Source organism: Podarcis pityusensis (assembly GCF_964106645.2).
Source record: "Podarcis pityusensis genome assembly, chromosome: 12".
Lineage (NCBI taxonomy): Eukaryota > Metazoa > Chordata > Lepidosauria > Squamata > Lacertidae > Podarcis > Podarcis pityusensis.
In genome coordinates this window covers 17,583,411-17,597,904 of record NC_138037.1, presented here as the reverse complement: position 1 = coordinate 17,597,904, position 14,494 = coordinate 17,583,411, and the positions used below count along the sequence as shown (strand labels likewise).

The following is a 14,494-nucleotide window of genomic DNA, read 5'->3' as shown; positions in this document are numbered from 1 at the left end:
TTAGGCATTGTGTGAAGTTTCACAAGAACTTTAAACATAAAATAAATGGGAAAGACTTTCACATTATGTTTGAGGTGTGGTTTTTTTTAATTGTCCAAAGCAGTGGCTCCCAGTTAGCTAAGTATGGCGGACCCTGTGTTTTCAAAAGCTAAACCATCGACCTCCTGCTTTTGAAAAATTTGATAACTTTATGGTAGTTTTTGTTATGTGAATGGTGCCACAGACCCCCTGGGTGGGTTGCACAGACCCCTCCTGTGGCCCATGGGACACCAGTTGGGAATAGTAAAACAACCCTCTGTCTACAGCATTTAAATTTGTGCTTCCACAACCAAAACTATAAGCACAAGTTTCTGTAATGCTTGTAGTTGTTTCTGTAGAGCAGCCTTCCCCATCTTGGTGCCCTCCCATTGTTGTTGAACTCCAGTTCCCATCATCTTTGACCATTGGCCCTTCTGCTTGGGGCTGATGGAAGTTGTAGTCCAATAACATCTGGAGGGCAACACATGGGCTATTCTGGAAATTAAGCAATTGATTAATTTAACGTGATAGGGCAATATTTGCATGAGATGAAACTTTATTATTGTCCACAACCATGTGGCTCTTTCATATACATTACTAGAGCAGAGAGAAGTGATTCCCAGTGTATAGAGTTCTTTCATTTTGCCATAATAATAGTTTCCCACTTCCTCCTCTTTCGCCCTCCATGGCGTAACAATTTTGTATTTTTCTTTTTTTCCTGTTCTCTCTTTCAGGGACACAGATGGAAGGATGCTCCTAGATATTTTTGATGAAAACCTCCACCCCCTTACGGTAAATATCATCTGCCTCATTCTTTCATTTGTTTCTTCTTGAGGTGCATTCTATCCCACCCCTGTTAGTGGCTTCAAAGCCATGGATTGTAGTTTGCTCACCTTTTAAATAATGCTGTTCCTGCAGAAATCCGAAGTGCCGCCAGATTATGACAAACATGACCCAGAGCAGAAGCAGATTTACCGCTTTGTGCGGACGCTGTTCAGCGCCGCTCAGCTGACTGCTGAATGTGCCATTGTCACCCTGGTGAGTATGCAAAGCCACTGTGCCGTCCTCTAGGTTGAACCATAACTCATTGGGGAAGGACCATATCTCACTGGTATGCACCTGTTCTGTGTGCAGAAGGTCCTGGACCACTGGTCCTGCTAGCTAGGAATGGTGGGAGTAGTAGTCCCATCAGCAGCTGGAGCCCCAAGTTTGGGAAGTACCACTACCTGGATTTGCTACTGCCTCTTTAGGATTGCCCCGATGCCGCTTCTGGTAGTACACACTCTTAGGGCATATTGTAAAACCACACGCCCCGGTACAGGTGCCCATCCCTACCTTACTGTATGCTTGTGAAACATGGACCACTTATAAACGCCATTTCCAACTCCTTGAAAGATTCCATCAATGGTGTCTCCAAAAATGTTTACACGTCACTTGGGAAGACAGGCAAACTAAGGCCAGTGTACTGGAAGAAGCAAAGATCATGAGTGCCGAAGCAATGATTCTTCAACATCAACTTCGTTGAACTTGTCATGTTGTTCAGATGCCTGATTATCGTCTTCCAAAGCAACTACTCTATTCTGAACTTTAAAATGGAAAGCGTAATGCTGGTGGTCAACAAAAGAGGTTTAAAGACTCTCTCAAGGCAAATCAGAAAACATGCGGTGTAAACACTGACAGCTGGGAAACACTGGCCTGTGAGAGCTCCAATTGGCAAACAGTCTTTACCAAAGGTGTCATGGGCTTTGAAGACGCTCGAACTCAGAACGAAAGGGTGAAATGTGCTAATAGGAAGGCACACTTGGCAAATCCACACCATGATCAACTCCTGCCCAGACACCAATGTCCCCACTGTGGAAGGACATGTGGATCCAGAATTGGCCTCCACAGTCACTTATGGACTCACAGTTAAGACTGTGTTCATGGAAGACAATCTTACTCGGGTACGAGCGATTGCCAAAGAAAAAGCAGCCCATCTTGAGGCATGAACATGATCAGCGTGGCATATCACAATCATTGATTTTCTCTTGGGGCAGTAAAGTACAATTTTTTCCTTGTAAAGAAATTGAGTGTTGTATGCAGCAAGGCACCTATGATTGGGGTGTTTTTGTGTGTGTGTGTGTGTGTGTGTGTGTGTGTGTGTGTGTGTATGAATGGGGAGGAGAGTTGTAGCCATTGCTATACAGTGGTACCTCTGGTTACGAACTTAATTCTTAACCCGAAACTGTTCTTAACCTGAGGCGCGCTTTTGCTAATGGGGCCTCCCGCTGCCGCCGTGCCCTCAGCACATGATTTCCGTTCTCATCTTGGGGCAAAGTTTGTAACCCAAGGTACTACTTCTGGGTTAGCGGAGTTTGTAACCTGAAGTGTTTGTAACCCGAGGTACCACTGTATAAGGTAAGGGAATCTATTTAAAGAGGGCTTAGCCTAGATTATAACTTGGCTGTGCGAAGGGATACTGTTACACTCTGCCCCGGTGATTGATTCATATAATACACAAGTGGGGGTTGTAGTTGTGCAGGCATCCTGTGGATGTTAAAGTCTGGAACTTTTCCATGTTTGTATGCGGCTGATTGTAAATCATTATAGCTTCAAGCAAAGAATCTTGGACAACTGTCAACAACAGACAGGAGCATTAATAAAAGCTGATGGATGCACAAAGGGCTGCGTGAGTGACTGGCACACATTTGTGGCTGATGCGAAGTGAGGTCTTTTTCTTTCTTTTTTTAAAGAATTAATCCTGCATACGCGTCTTGCTGGCGCGTGCTGGACGATCGAGCCATGTTGATAGCTGAGGGCGAGGGTCACCCACCTAAAAATAAGCCATTATTGCTTAAAGATCAAGCAGGCTATTGCAAAGCTGGACAAGGTTCAGAAAAGGGCAGCCAAAACAATCAAGGGGCTGGAGCTCTCAGGAGCTGAGCTTACACTATTTGGGGCTTTTTCGTTTCGGAGGAAAAAGGCAAGTAAAGGACTGAGGGCTGATAAAGACATGTAAGAATATGCACAGTATGGGAAAACTCACATGCATCGAAGGAAGCTGAACATTGGAAGGTTCAGCTATTACTTCACAACACATATCTGGAATATGGGATTTGATGCCACGATGGCCACCAGCCTTTAAGAGGATTGGACAAATCCATGAAGGCTAAGGTTATCGATGGCTGTCAGCCACAATGGCTCCGTTCTGCCTCCCTCCATAGGCAGAGCTCATATAGCTCTGAGTACCAGTTGCTGGGAGCTGCAAGAGCAAAGGTTTTATAGATGCAAAATCTTTGGCTGACCCCATCAAAAGTCTTGAAAGCAGATTGTCTGCATGCAGAACCCCTTCTCTGTCCATTGGGCCACTGTGACTCTCTTATTTAATCTCAGCTGCACTGGATATATGTTCCAGGGCCTTTCAGTCATGTGGCATAATCATTTAGCAGTGTCACATGTGTGCCAGCTTAAGATGAGGTAGAGCAAAACCCTTGAAGTTGTCTAGCCTTTGCTGTCAGTTGTTCATTACTTCATTGGCTGAGCTGCAAAATGTTTTTTTTAAAAAATACTTTATTAAGGATTTTCTTGTTTTACAGAAGTGTAGTGCCTCGTATATATATTTTTTTTCATGTAACATTTTTACAAATCCGTTTCATTTGTTGAGGCATTAGGGGGAGAAGAAAAAAGAAAGAAAAAAAGAAAGGGGGGGTGGAGAGAGGGAAGATGGATGGGGGTGGGGTCGGGTGGCGGTGTTTCTATTATGTTTAATGTATGTAGGGTTTGGTGTCAGCGTTGCTTGTGTTGTTCACTTGTGTTCCTTTGGTGGTGAGAGAGGTTGGGATTGGCCTAGGGTGTGATTGTTTGCTTGTGATTGGCTGTGGTGATCTTTGTTTTCGTGTGTGAGTGAGGTGGGTGGGTGTTTTGGATCAGGTTAGCCATATTGATTTGTATGCTGTTGGTGGATTATTGTCATTGTCCTGTTGGGCTGTGTATGTGATAAAGGGGAGCCATACCGGGGTGAAGGTGTCTTCTTCTGTTTGTCCCCGTGTCAGTTTCAGTTTATTAGTTATTTTTTCTAGTAGGGCTGTTTCCCATACTATTTGGTACCATTGGTCCCTGCTTACTCCTGACAGGTCTCTCCAGTGTCTGGTTATGGTGTTTCTGGCTGCTGAGAGCAGGTGGGTTATGAGTTCTTTGTGGTGTAAATGGGCATTGTTGTCTTGGAAGATGTTTAGTAGGGCCAATTCTGGGGTGATGTCTATTACTTGCTTAGTTATTTTACATATTTCTTGTATGGCTGTTGTCCAGAATAGTTGGATTTTGGGACACTCCCACCACATGTGGAGGTATGTGCCTGTGGAGGTGCAGCCTCTCCAGCATTTTGGTGAGGTTCCTGGGTGTATTAGCGCTAGTTTCCTTGGTGTTAGGTACCACCTGTAGGTGAGTTTCAGTGTGAGTTCTTTTCTTTTCGTTGATATGGATTTAAAGGGGGGTTTAGACCACATTCTGGTCCATTGAGTGGGGTTAATCTCATAGCCTATGTCATTCTCCCATTGTTTTTTGATTGCGTCTAGGGGATTTGCGGGATTTTGGAGTAGTATTTTGTATATTGCGGATACCATCCCTTTACTGTTTCCCTTTGTTGTTAGGAGGAGGTTTTCGAAGGTTGTCAAGGGCCTAGTTGCTGCTGATTTTACTGTTGGGTTGTTTAAGAGGGCATGTAGTTGGTGTTGTGTTAACCAGGGCATTTGGGTGTCTTCTAGTTTGTCTTGTATTTCTTGTGTTGACAAGGGTTTGTTATTTTTATAAAAGTCTATTAGGCGATATAAGCCTTTGGTTCGCCAGGTTTTTATCTTGAGGTTTTGTGCTGCATGGTGGAATAATGGGTGGTACGCCAGGGGGATTAGTGGGGATGGGGTTGGGGATAGTTTGCCTATTTGTGTTTTCCATGCTTTGAGCATGGTCTGTGTGTACCTGTTAAGTGTTGTGGGAATTTTCTTTAGTTTGTTTGGGAGGAGTGGGTATGTTGTGGTGCAGGTGTTTTCAGTTGTGTCCCTCTCTAGGTGTACCCATTGTTTTGTCTCATCTTCTAGTATATATGGGATTATGTGGCGTATTTGGTTGGCATTGTAATATGCTTCTATGTTGGGGATTCCCCATCCTCCTTCTGAGGTGGGGAGGTGCAGGTATTTGGGGCTTATTCTTGGTTTTTTATGTGAGAAGATGAAAGAGTGTAGTTTTCTCTGCCAACTGCGAAGTTGGGTTGAGGGGATCCAGATTGGGAGGGTTTGGAATAGGTAGGTTAGTTTTGGGAGTGTGATCATTTTGATCATGGCTGTTTTGTCTGAGAGAGTGAAGTTCATGTTATTCCATCTCTTTAGGTCTTTGTTAATTTGTCGCCACAGGGGCTTGTAGTTGTGGAGGTACAATTTATTGAGGTTTCTGGTTATTTGTACCCCTAGGTATCTGAACTTGGTGTGGCAAAGTTTTATTTTGGTGACCTTCATGAGTTCTTTTTGGGTGTGAGGAGGGGTGTTGAAGCACATAGCTTCTGACTTTGTAAAATTTACCTGTAGGCCTGACACCATTGCAAATGTGTTGAGTTCTCTGATTAGGGAGGTTGCTGTGCTTATGGGGTCTGGTGTTGCGACCATTAGGTCATCTGCAAAGAGCCCTAATTTATAGGTTCTGCCTTTTATTTCCACTCCCTTGATGTCTGTGGCTGCTCGGATGCGGATTGCTAGGGGTTCCAGAGCCAGGATAAATAAGAAGGGAGACAGTGGGCATCCTTGTTTCGTGCCTCTTTGGATAGCTATAGTGTTAGAATCCATATTGTTAGTTCTGCATTTTGCTGAGGCTTGGGAGTATATTTGTTTGAGGATTTGTAGGAAGTTGGGGTCGAATTTCATGTTAGTTAGTACTGCTAGTATGTACTTCCACTCCAAGCAATCAAAGGCTTTGAGGATGTCTAGGGACATAATTGTCAATGGGAGTTTGGTTGCCTTGCTGTGTTCGATCAGGTTCAGTAGTTTCCTGATGGGGTCTGTTATATTGCGGCCAGGGACAAAGCCAGTCTGGTCTGGGGCTATTAACTTGTGTAGGAAGATTTTTAGGCGGTTGGCCAAGATTGATGTGAATATCTTGTAGTCTTGGTTTATTAATGAGATTGGGCGGTATGATTCTACTTTGAGGCTGTCTTTTAGTGGTTTTGGGATTGAGACTATTTTGGAGTGGGTCCAGGTTTTGGGGATGGGGCCCCCTTTTATGATGTCGTTGAATAGGCGGGTCATGTAGGGCATCAAGGGTTCTTTGAATTTCTTATAGAATTCTGCTGTGAAGCCGTCTGGGCCTGGGGCTTTGTGTGGTTTCAGGTTTTTGAGGACCGCATCTATTTCCTCTGGGGTGATAGGGCTGTCCATGAATTCCTGTTCCTCATCAGTTGGGGTAGGCATGGTCAGTCCTGCTAGAAATGTTCTGATTTCCTTCTCTGGTGGGTTATGGGAGGTGTATAGGTTGGAGTAGAATTCTGCAAATTCTGAGGTTATTTCTTCGGGGGAGAATGTTATGTTGCCGTCTTTTTTGGTGATGCAGTGTATTCTTGTTTTGAGTGCTTTTTTCCTACATCTATTTGCTAGTAATCTGGAGTTTTTCCCTCCATATTCGTAGAAACGTTGTTTAGAGTATAGAATGTTGATCATTGTTTTGTTAATTTCTAGGGAGTCTAGTTCTCTCCTTTTTTGTTCTATAAATTTGAGGAGTTTTTTAGATCCTGTTTGTTTGTAGTGTGATGAGAGGGCTGTGATGTCTTGTTCTATTTTGCTAATTTTTGAGGAGGTTTGTTTTTTAAGGAATGTTTTCTCTTTTATGCAAGCTCCTCTGGTGACCGCTTTCATTGCGTCCCATAGGAGGGGGGTTGTTATATTGTTTACATCGTTTTCTTTGAAGTAGTTTTGGAGGGTTTTTGTGAGACTCTCTCTAATTTGTTTGTAGTTAGGATGGGACTGAAGGAGCATGATGGGGTGGTTTGTGTTCCTTCTCCTATTTTAACAATGACTTCTACTGGGGCGTGGTCTGTGATTTTAATGTTACCTATGTTTGTTGATTCTACTGAGGGGATCAGACCCTGTGTGAGTAGAATGCTGTCCAGTCTGGACACTGTATCATGGCGTCCCGATTGGAATGTATGGCTGATGTCTCCCGGGTTTTGCTCACCCCAAATGTCGTAGAGACCCCTGTTTTTTAGCATTTTTAGTAACTTGTAAGAGTTCCTGGTTGTTGGGGGTTTCCTTCGGAGGAAGGTTGCCCATGGGGTTGTGGGGTGGATATCTTTCAGGGATATACCTTTCATATTTAGATTGAGGTCCCCTCCTAGAATTGCTTCCCCTTCAGAGAAGGAGAGGAATTTGTTTAGTGTCTTCTGGAAGAATTCTAATTGTTTCGTGTTTGGGGCATATATGGAGCCGATTGTCAGTTTGATTTTGCCATCTAGTGTCCCTTTAGCGAAAATGACTTTTCCTTGTCTTTTGTTGGTCTCTTTTTTAATTTCTTTCCTTTCTCATTGAGGAGTAGGTCTCTGGGGGGTTCCAACCCAAAGTTATCTCCGTCTCCCTTCATCAAACCAGCCCATTCCCCACAGTCCCACTCCCCACAGTCATCAATATAATCCAAAAAGTGTTTACAAGCATATTTCGAAGTCTCTCCAAAGTTAAGAGCCTCCACAGCTCCAAACTCCCCCTGGCCCACTCCAACTTCAATTTTCAAAAACAGCGGCTTATGCTTCTGTAGGGCCTCGGGCCTCTCCATTTGTATTATTTGAGGTGCAGCCGCAGCTTCCTCCGTTATCTTCTGCACTTGCCCAATCAATACAGGTTCCTGAGTTGGGCCCTGGATAGTTTCTATATCACTATTCACTATTTGTCCACAGTTATTGGCCACAACAGTCATCAAATCCATTTTCTCATTCATCAAATCCATCTTCTCGTGCATCTGTTCCAACAAAGCATTTGTCTTGCATAAAGCAAGCACCCAAACTTCCTTCCAGCTCATATTTAGTCAAGGTCAGAAGGACTAATCCCACGATCTTAATCTCACAGCTGTGGATTCTTCAAGTAGACTGCAGCAACAATTTAGCAAGCTCCCTCTAGAGGAGACAATTTCTATTTGTATCCATCTTTTTAAAGCAAGTCCAACAAAGGAAAATTACTTTCATTTTTCAGATATTTTGTTTCTTTAGCATGCAAAAGGCAACATTGGAATCAATTTATTTCTCTTCTTTAGCTATCTGTCAAAGTATTCCATTCACAGTCAATGAATCTCTCCAACAATTTCTGTCTCTGACACCCCGTTCCCAGGTTAGAGACGGTGGAAACTTATCTTTCTTCACTCCCTCTCCTGCATGCGTTACACAAAGTCCCCCCCCCTTTTCCCCTGCTTCCAAGGGGGTTTCAGTAGTTATAAATGAAGGAAATTTAGACTTTTTAAACGGCTTTCCAGGCTTTAGCTTACAAGGTTTTTGCTTCAGTCTATATACAAAAAGCGGAAGGCGGACTTCCTGTTTTGAACCTTCCCGCTTCGATGTCAAATTAAGAAATTTCTTGATCCAATTGTCCGTTTCTACTCACGGGTACTTATTTTAAATCCAATTGTCCACAGGAAAAAGTCAGCGCTCTCTGGCGATGGCTGTGCGGCTTCACTCCGTGAAAGTAGCAGTCAGTTTGTAGCACCGCGCCGCTCACCCCACTTCACTCCGGAATCCCAAAAAGGGATTCCCCGTGAGTAGGGGGGCGCTCCTGGTGCCCTGCCGAACCCCACGTTCCCAGGCTTCCTCCGCCTGGGATTTCTAGCGGGTCCCCACCTTCGCCGCGGCAGGAAGACCCAGTTTCCACGGAGCCAGTTCCTCCGGTCGGAGGAACTCCGCCATTCACCGATGGCGCTAACCCGGAAGTCCTTCTGGCAAAAGCATTTCCAGTAGTTAAGGAGTTTCTGGGATCTGCTCCGAGGGCAGTTCCCCTTTTGAATAGCCAGGCTCATCCACCAACGAAGGGGAGCCCAAACACAGGACTGTCCCAACAGCTAGGGTTCAAATCTTGCCACTGGCTGATCACACATTCTCACCTAACCTGCCTCTCAGTGTTGTTGTGAGGATAAAAGGTAGCCATGTGCAATCTTGTGCAATTTGCAGGAAGATCAGAGGAAGGAAGGAAGGAAGGAAGGAAGGAAGGAATTTGTGATTCTTTTTTTTAAATGCTCCTTTAAACTGTACCTTCATTTTTGTCCCCTTGGCCAAATAAGATGTGATGGCAGCAATATACAATAACTTTATTTTTTTACTGTAATGTTGATGGTTTCTTCTGTTTTCAGCTTCTTCTTTTGCCTGCTTCTCTTAAACAGGCAAAAACTAAGTGATGCTAGAGTAGCTCCATTAGTAACCAAAATTAAAGCATTTAAAAGGAACGCCAATTAAATTTGCAATCAGTGTCTGAATAAATTGTATTTTATTCTATAACAGAATTATAGATAAATGCATTTTATGTTCCTAAAGTAATAAAATGACCTTAGCTCTGTAAAGGATGCCAAAGAAAGTATTGCCTATTTTTCAATCCCCCCCCCCCATTTCCATTTAAAGCTACACATTTTTTTATGATTCATAATTTTCAAAAAAAATTACATATCTGTTCTAAAGAAAGGAGAGCTGAACTCTTTCCTTCCTCGGCTTATTTGTTGATCATCTTACAAAATAGTCCTCTGAGGCCAATATGGTTTGGGGATGTCTGATAACTTTGGGCATACTTACGGACTGCTGTGGTGGAGCTATTTCACTGTGCTGTCTTCCTGTACCATCCTGCAAACATGCATATGAAGGAACCTACTTGGCAGACCCAGTAATATGTTTCTTTCCCATCCAAGGAAGTTCCCTCCCCATCCAGACTTGTGGTGGGAAGAAAAATGAGTTTGAGTGTCAGTCTGCAAGGAGGCATTCCATGGAATGGGAGAGGGTTCTTTTCCCCTCACCCAAGGAATTTGGATATGGGACTGCATGGGAGGGGAGAGGATACAGTATCCCTCACCCAAGTTCCCCCCTTTCTTGTTCCGTACACCTGAATAAATCACTCTAATTGGAATTGCTTAAACTCAACCCTGCTTCACATAAGGCCCACTGCTCTATCATGGCCAGATTCAGTCTCCAATTGTGAGCTACTTGGATCCATGTTCTTTGCGCAGTCGCTGCAAAATCAAGTTGCCCTGCAGCCCTACATCTGGAAAGATGGAAAACATGACCTCGGACCGTATGTACAAGAAGTTGTGCTCCTTGCTTTGAAATTGGGAGACACCTGGCTGGGTCCCCTTCTGTGACAAGGCCTGCCAGGAACAGAACGCAAAGAACATTTACTAGCCCTTTCCTTACAGGATTCCAAAACCACATCAAATATATTTCCAAAATCCTGTCAGTGGGAAGAGCCTGTGGGTGGTGCTAGGCCAATAAATCCTGGCTTGAAGAATTCATGATCATTCTGTGTTAGCTTGTGGTTCTCATTTTACAAGCATGAACCCCCAACTCTTCCGAGCATTGTTCTGAGGCTCTCTGTCCTTAGGTTTCTTCATGCAGTCTTCTCCTTCATACTGTAAGTGGATCCAAGGTCTGTTGTGTGCTTTGGCTTTTAAATAATAAAATAAATATTTTTTTATTTATACCCCGCCCTTCCTGGTTCAAAAACCGGGCTCAGGACAGCTAACAACAAATTTAAAACACTTAATTATAAAAGCAGCATAAAATACAGTATAAAAACATGAATAACAATAAAATTCAAAAATCAATTAGATAATCTCCAGGGCTAGCTGGCTGAATTGGTCCTACTTTGAGACTTATCAACCAGTTTACAATATTTATCCAGGGAACTTAGACCTTACCAGTGCAGTTGAATTTACTCTACACATTTGCTTTCTTGCACATAACATTTTTAGTTGTGAGCAAGCTTCCTTGCTTGATCTCTCTGCAATAGACCAAAGGTTGACCTGATTCTGCAGCTGCATATTTCTGTGTTGGCATGCGGACAAAAGAGATGTGTCAACCCCTCTTGAGACATTTCACTAATCGCGCTGAAATATTTTGTGTTTTCTTCAGATGTTTCATCTGAGGAGAAATCTCCAGATTTGCCCTGTAGGTAGAATCTGGTGATAGCTTGTTTTAATTATAAAAAGGTAAGCACAGTTTTACCCCACCCTTCCTCCCAGGAGCTCAAGGTGGTGCACAGGAGGACTGGCTGCTGCTCAGGACTTCCTCTGCACAGCCTTTTTTCAGATTCAGTGGGATTTGCTGTAGCCACTAAGCTAGGTGAGTTCTTCCTTTGCACTGGAAGGACAGGTCTCCAGCAGGGGAAAAGCTAGGAGAGGGGCAAATTGCCAGCCCTCCGTGCCTTTAATTAAGTTCTTTTAATTAAAACCTGTTTTAACTCTACAAGAAAAGGCGAGTCGTAATTAAGCACAAACTATGTAATTTTTCTCACCGCTTCCAAAGCTGCCGAGAGATTTTGTGTTCTAATAGGTGATGAAATTAAAATCGGAGGGGATGAGAATTAAATTATGATCCCACATGCATTAAAAGCCTTAATGAACATTAATTGAATGTTATGAATTTTATTTTTCAAATCGCTGACTGAAATGTTTTTTGGGTTTTTTTAAAGCACGGTCATAAATAGCTAGGTTGTTGTTTTTTACTTTTTGAACTACGTTTACCTGTTTATAAGAATATTTCTATACCATCATCTCACAAAATATCAGGGTGGTGTACAGCAATATCTATCTATCTATCTATCTATCTATCTATCTATCTATCTATCTATATGGTAACAAACAAACAAACCCATATATAACAGGTGGGAGAAAGGCTTGAGATATATGAAATTCTATGTGCATTTACTATACCTGGGAGTTAGGTTTTTTTAACAGAGTTGGGCCTTGCTTCTGAGTGAACAGGTAATCCTGTTAAAATAGTATCTTGGTGTATCCTGTGACTATGTTACAGTGGGCCAGGAGCAGTAATATAAGCGAGTGGCAACAGCCATGCATTAGAATACCAGCAACACCATTCACTCAACATGCAATGTTGAGCATAGAATAAGTGGAAAGTTAGCTCTGGGGAAAAAACATAGAAGTGACTTCTCACTCTGCCTGCCATAAAACCCTAAGAGGTGCAGGATCAGACCAAAGGCCCATCTGGCCCAACATTCTGTTTTCACTGTGGCCAACTAGATGCCAATGAGAAGCCCATAAGCAGTATTTTTGTTGCCTCAGATGTTTAATAGCTACAGACCACAGCTGACTAAGCTCAGTTAGGACATCTTTAAATAAGGTGTTTTTATATTAGGATATTTGATAGTGGAATGCTCACTAAGGCAGTCTGCAATGAAGCATGAAGAACAGGCTCGTGAATACTGCTTTTGGAGTGCAATTTGCTGACGTACATACTGAGTTTCCCCCTGATAACATTGGTTGAGTTTAGTGGATAGGATTCAGGCCCTGAAGCCTGCAAAAACCGCTCCCTGGAGACATTGACTATTGCTTCATTGGAGAAGAAGCTCTGTTTCTTGAAACCTCTTTCCTAAGCATCGAACAGCAAACACACACACACACACACACACACACACACATCAATGGAAACAGTCATTAGGTGTATACACCTAGCATTCTAGCAACCTTGGCCAAGAGGCAGTTACTATTAGATAACACAAAGATGGGTGTGAAGTGGGTGTGTAAATAATAACACACATATTTCTGAAGTGGAGGATGATGCGTACTGCAGGAATGCCTGGAATTACCGTATTTTTCCCTCTATAACACGCAGATTTTTACTCCTAAAAAGTAAGGGGAAATGTCTATGCGTGTTATTGAGCGAATGTGTGGTCCCTGGAGCCGACTGGCCCGAGTGCATCACACATTTTCTTCGAGGGTCGTCTTTGTTGCGGTCAGCAGAAGCCAGGGAAGTGCTTGCTAGGAGGTTTGGCCACTCTGATCGCTTGATTGTGTGTGCAGCGCGACTGTGTGTTTGCTAGTGTGTGTGCTTTGTGAGTGTGTGGCTGCCTGTGTGTTTGTTCGCTAGCGTGGGTGCTTGGAGGGAGTGAGAGAGTGACTGACTGCTGCATCTTCTCCTGCAATTTGCCTTTTAAAAAATTGGAAGCAGCGGGGCAGTAAAAAACCACCTCCGAAAGCCCCATTTTTCCCTTCTAAGGCTGCAGCTCGGCTTTGGGAGCCCTGAACCCCTGCCTTGTTCTTGAGGGATCTTTGAGGTTTTCCTTTTAGCTTTAACCCAGCCCCCTTATTTTACCAGTTTATCTTCATTCTCGGTGTGGTAAACTGATTGCAGGCAGCCACACTTGCCTTCGAGCCTCCTGAGAGAGAAAGCTGTTGCTTTCCTGCATTCTGCCTCAGGGTCTTACTGCCCACCCTCTTCTGTTTCGTTACTGTGTTTGCTCAAACGGAACAAAGAGCAGAGAAAACCCCTCCCCTCCAGGCAAGCAGAGGGGAAAGCAGAGCGTCCTTCCTTCTACCGTAATTCCTCTCCGTGCTCCGGTGCTGCTGCGTCTAGGGACTCGCAGGCAACATGCAGGTGGGGGGGGGGGGGGAGAGAGAGCTAGCTGGCTGGCTGGCTTGGGTGGGTGGCTGGGGGAACTTTTGCCTTCCTTTCCTCCCTCCGGTAAAACCCCTCTCCTGCATTCTTAGCCAGCTGCTTCTCTTTTTTTTTTTTTTAAAGCAATTTATTAAATTTTACAATAAAAATAAACATGATAAACAATGTAACATTGATCTTAACATATTTTCACATTTTCTTTGGACTTCCTCACATCTCCCGCTCCCATTTTCATCGTTGAAACATTTTGTCAGCAATTTATCATCTTATTTAAATTCTTATATCCCTTCTATATTTCATAATCATATAATTCTCAAAAGGAGCTAAATTTCACAGTCTTACTTATTTTCTTAAAAACTTCTAAATTTAGTGGTGCTCAGTTATTTTGATCTAGCCTCTTATTTAGCATTCACTCAAGTTACAATACTTTTGTAAATAGTTCTTAAATTTCTTCCAGTCCTCCTCAATCCTCTCTTCTCCCAGGTCACGGATTCTGCCGGTCATTTCAGCCAGTTCCATGTAGTCTATCAGTTGTATCTGCCATTCTTCCAGTGTGGGTAGATCTTGAGTTTTCCAATGTTTTGCGAGAAGTATCCTTGCTGCTGTTGTTGCATACATAAAAAATGTCTGGTCCTTCTTTGCCACCCCTTGGCCGACAATACCCAAAAGGAAAGCCTCTGGTTTCTTAGTGAAGGTATATTTAAATACCTTTTTCAGTTCGTTATAAATCATTTCCCAGAACGCCTTCACTTTAGGGCAAGTCCACCAGAGGTGGAAGAACGTTCCCTCGCACTCTTTACATTTCCAACACTTATTATCAGACAGGTGGTAAATTTTAGCAAGTTTGACTGGGGTCATATACCATCTATAAAT

General features: G+C 43.3%; 1 protein-coding gene and 1 long non-coding RNA gene across 2 annotated transcripts in view; one reads left to right on the top strand and one right to left on the bottom strand.

The window, feature by feature from the left end:
* CCNY (cyclin Y) overlaps positions 1–14,494 on the top strand; it is a 113,304-nt gene that overhangs the window by 89,933 nt on the left and 8,877 nt on the right. Inside the window, exons 6-7 of the mRNA XM_080974257.1 lie at positions 753–810; positions 937–1,056. Of these exons, the coding sequence (XP_080830383.1) occupies positions 753–810; positions 937–1,056 (178 nt within the window). The remainder of the gene's footprint in view (positions 1–752; positions 811–936; positions 1,057–14,494) is intronic.
* LOC308458972 lies at positions 12,804–13,655 on the bottom strand. The gene is made up of 2 exons (XR_013977794.1): positions 13,366–13,655; positions 12,804–13,333 (listed from the first exon to the last, which is right to left on the bottom strand). It is a non-coding gene; the product is annotated as an uncharacterized lncRNA (long non-coding RNA).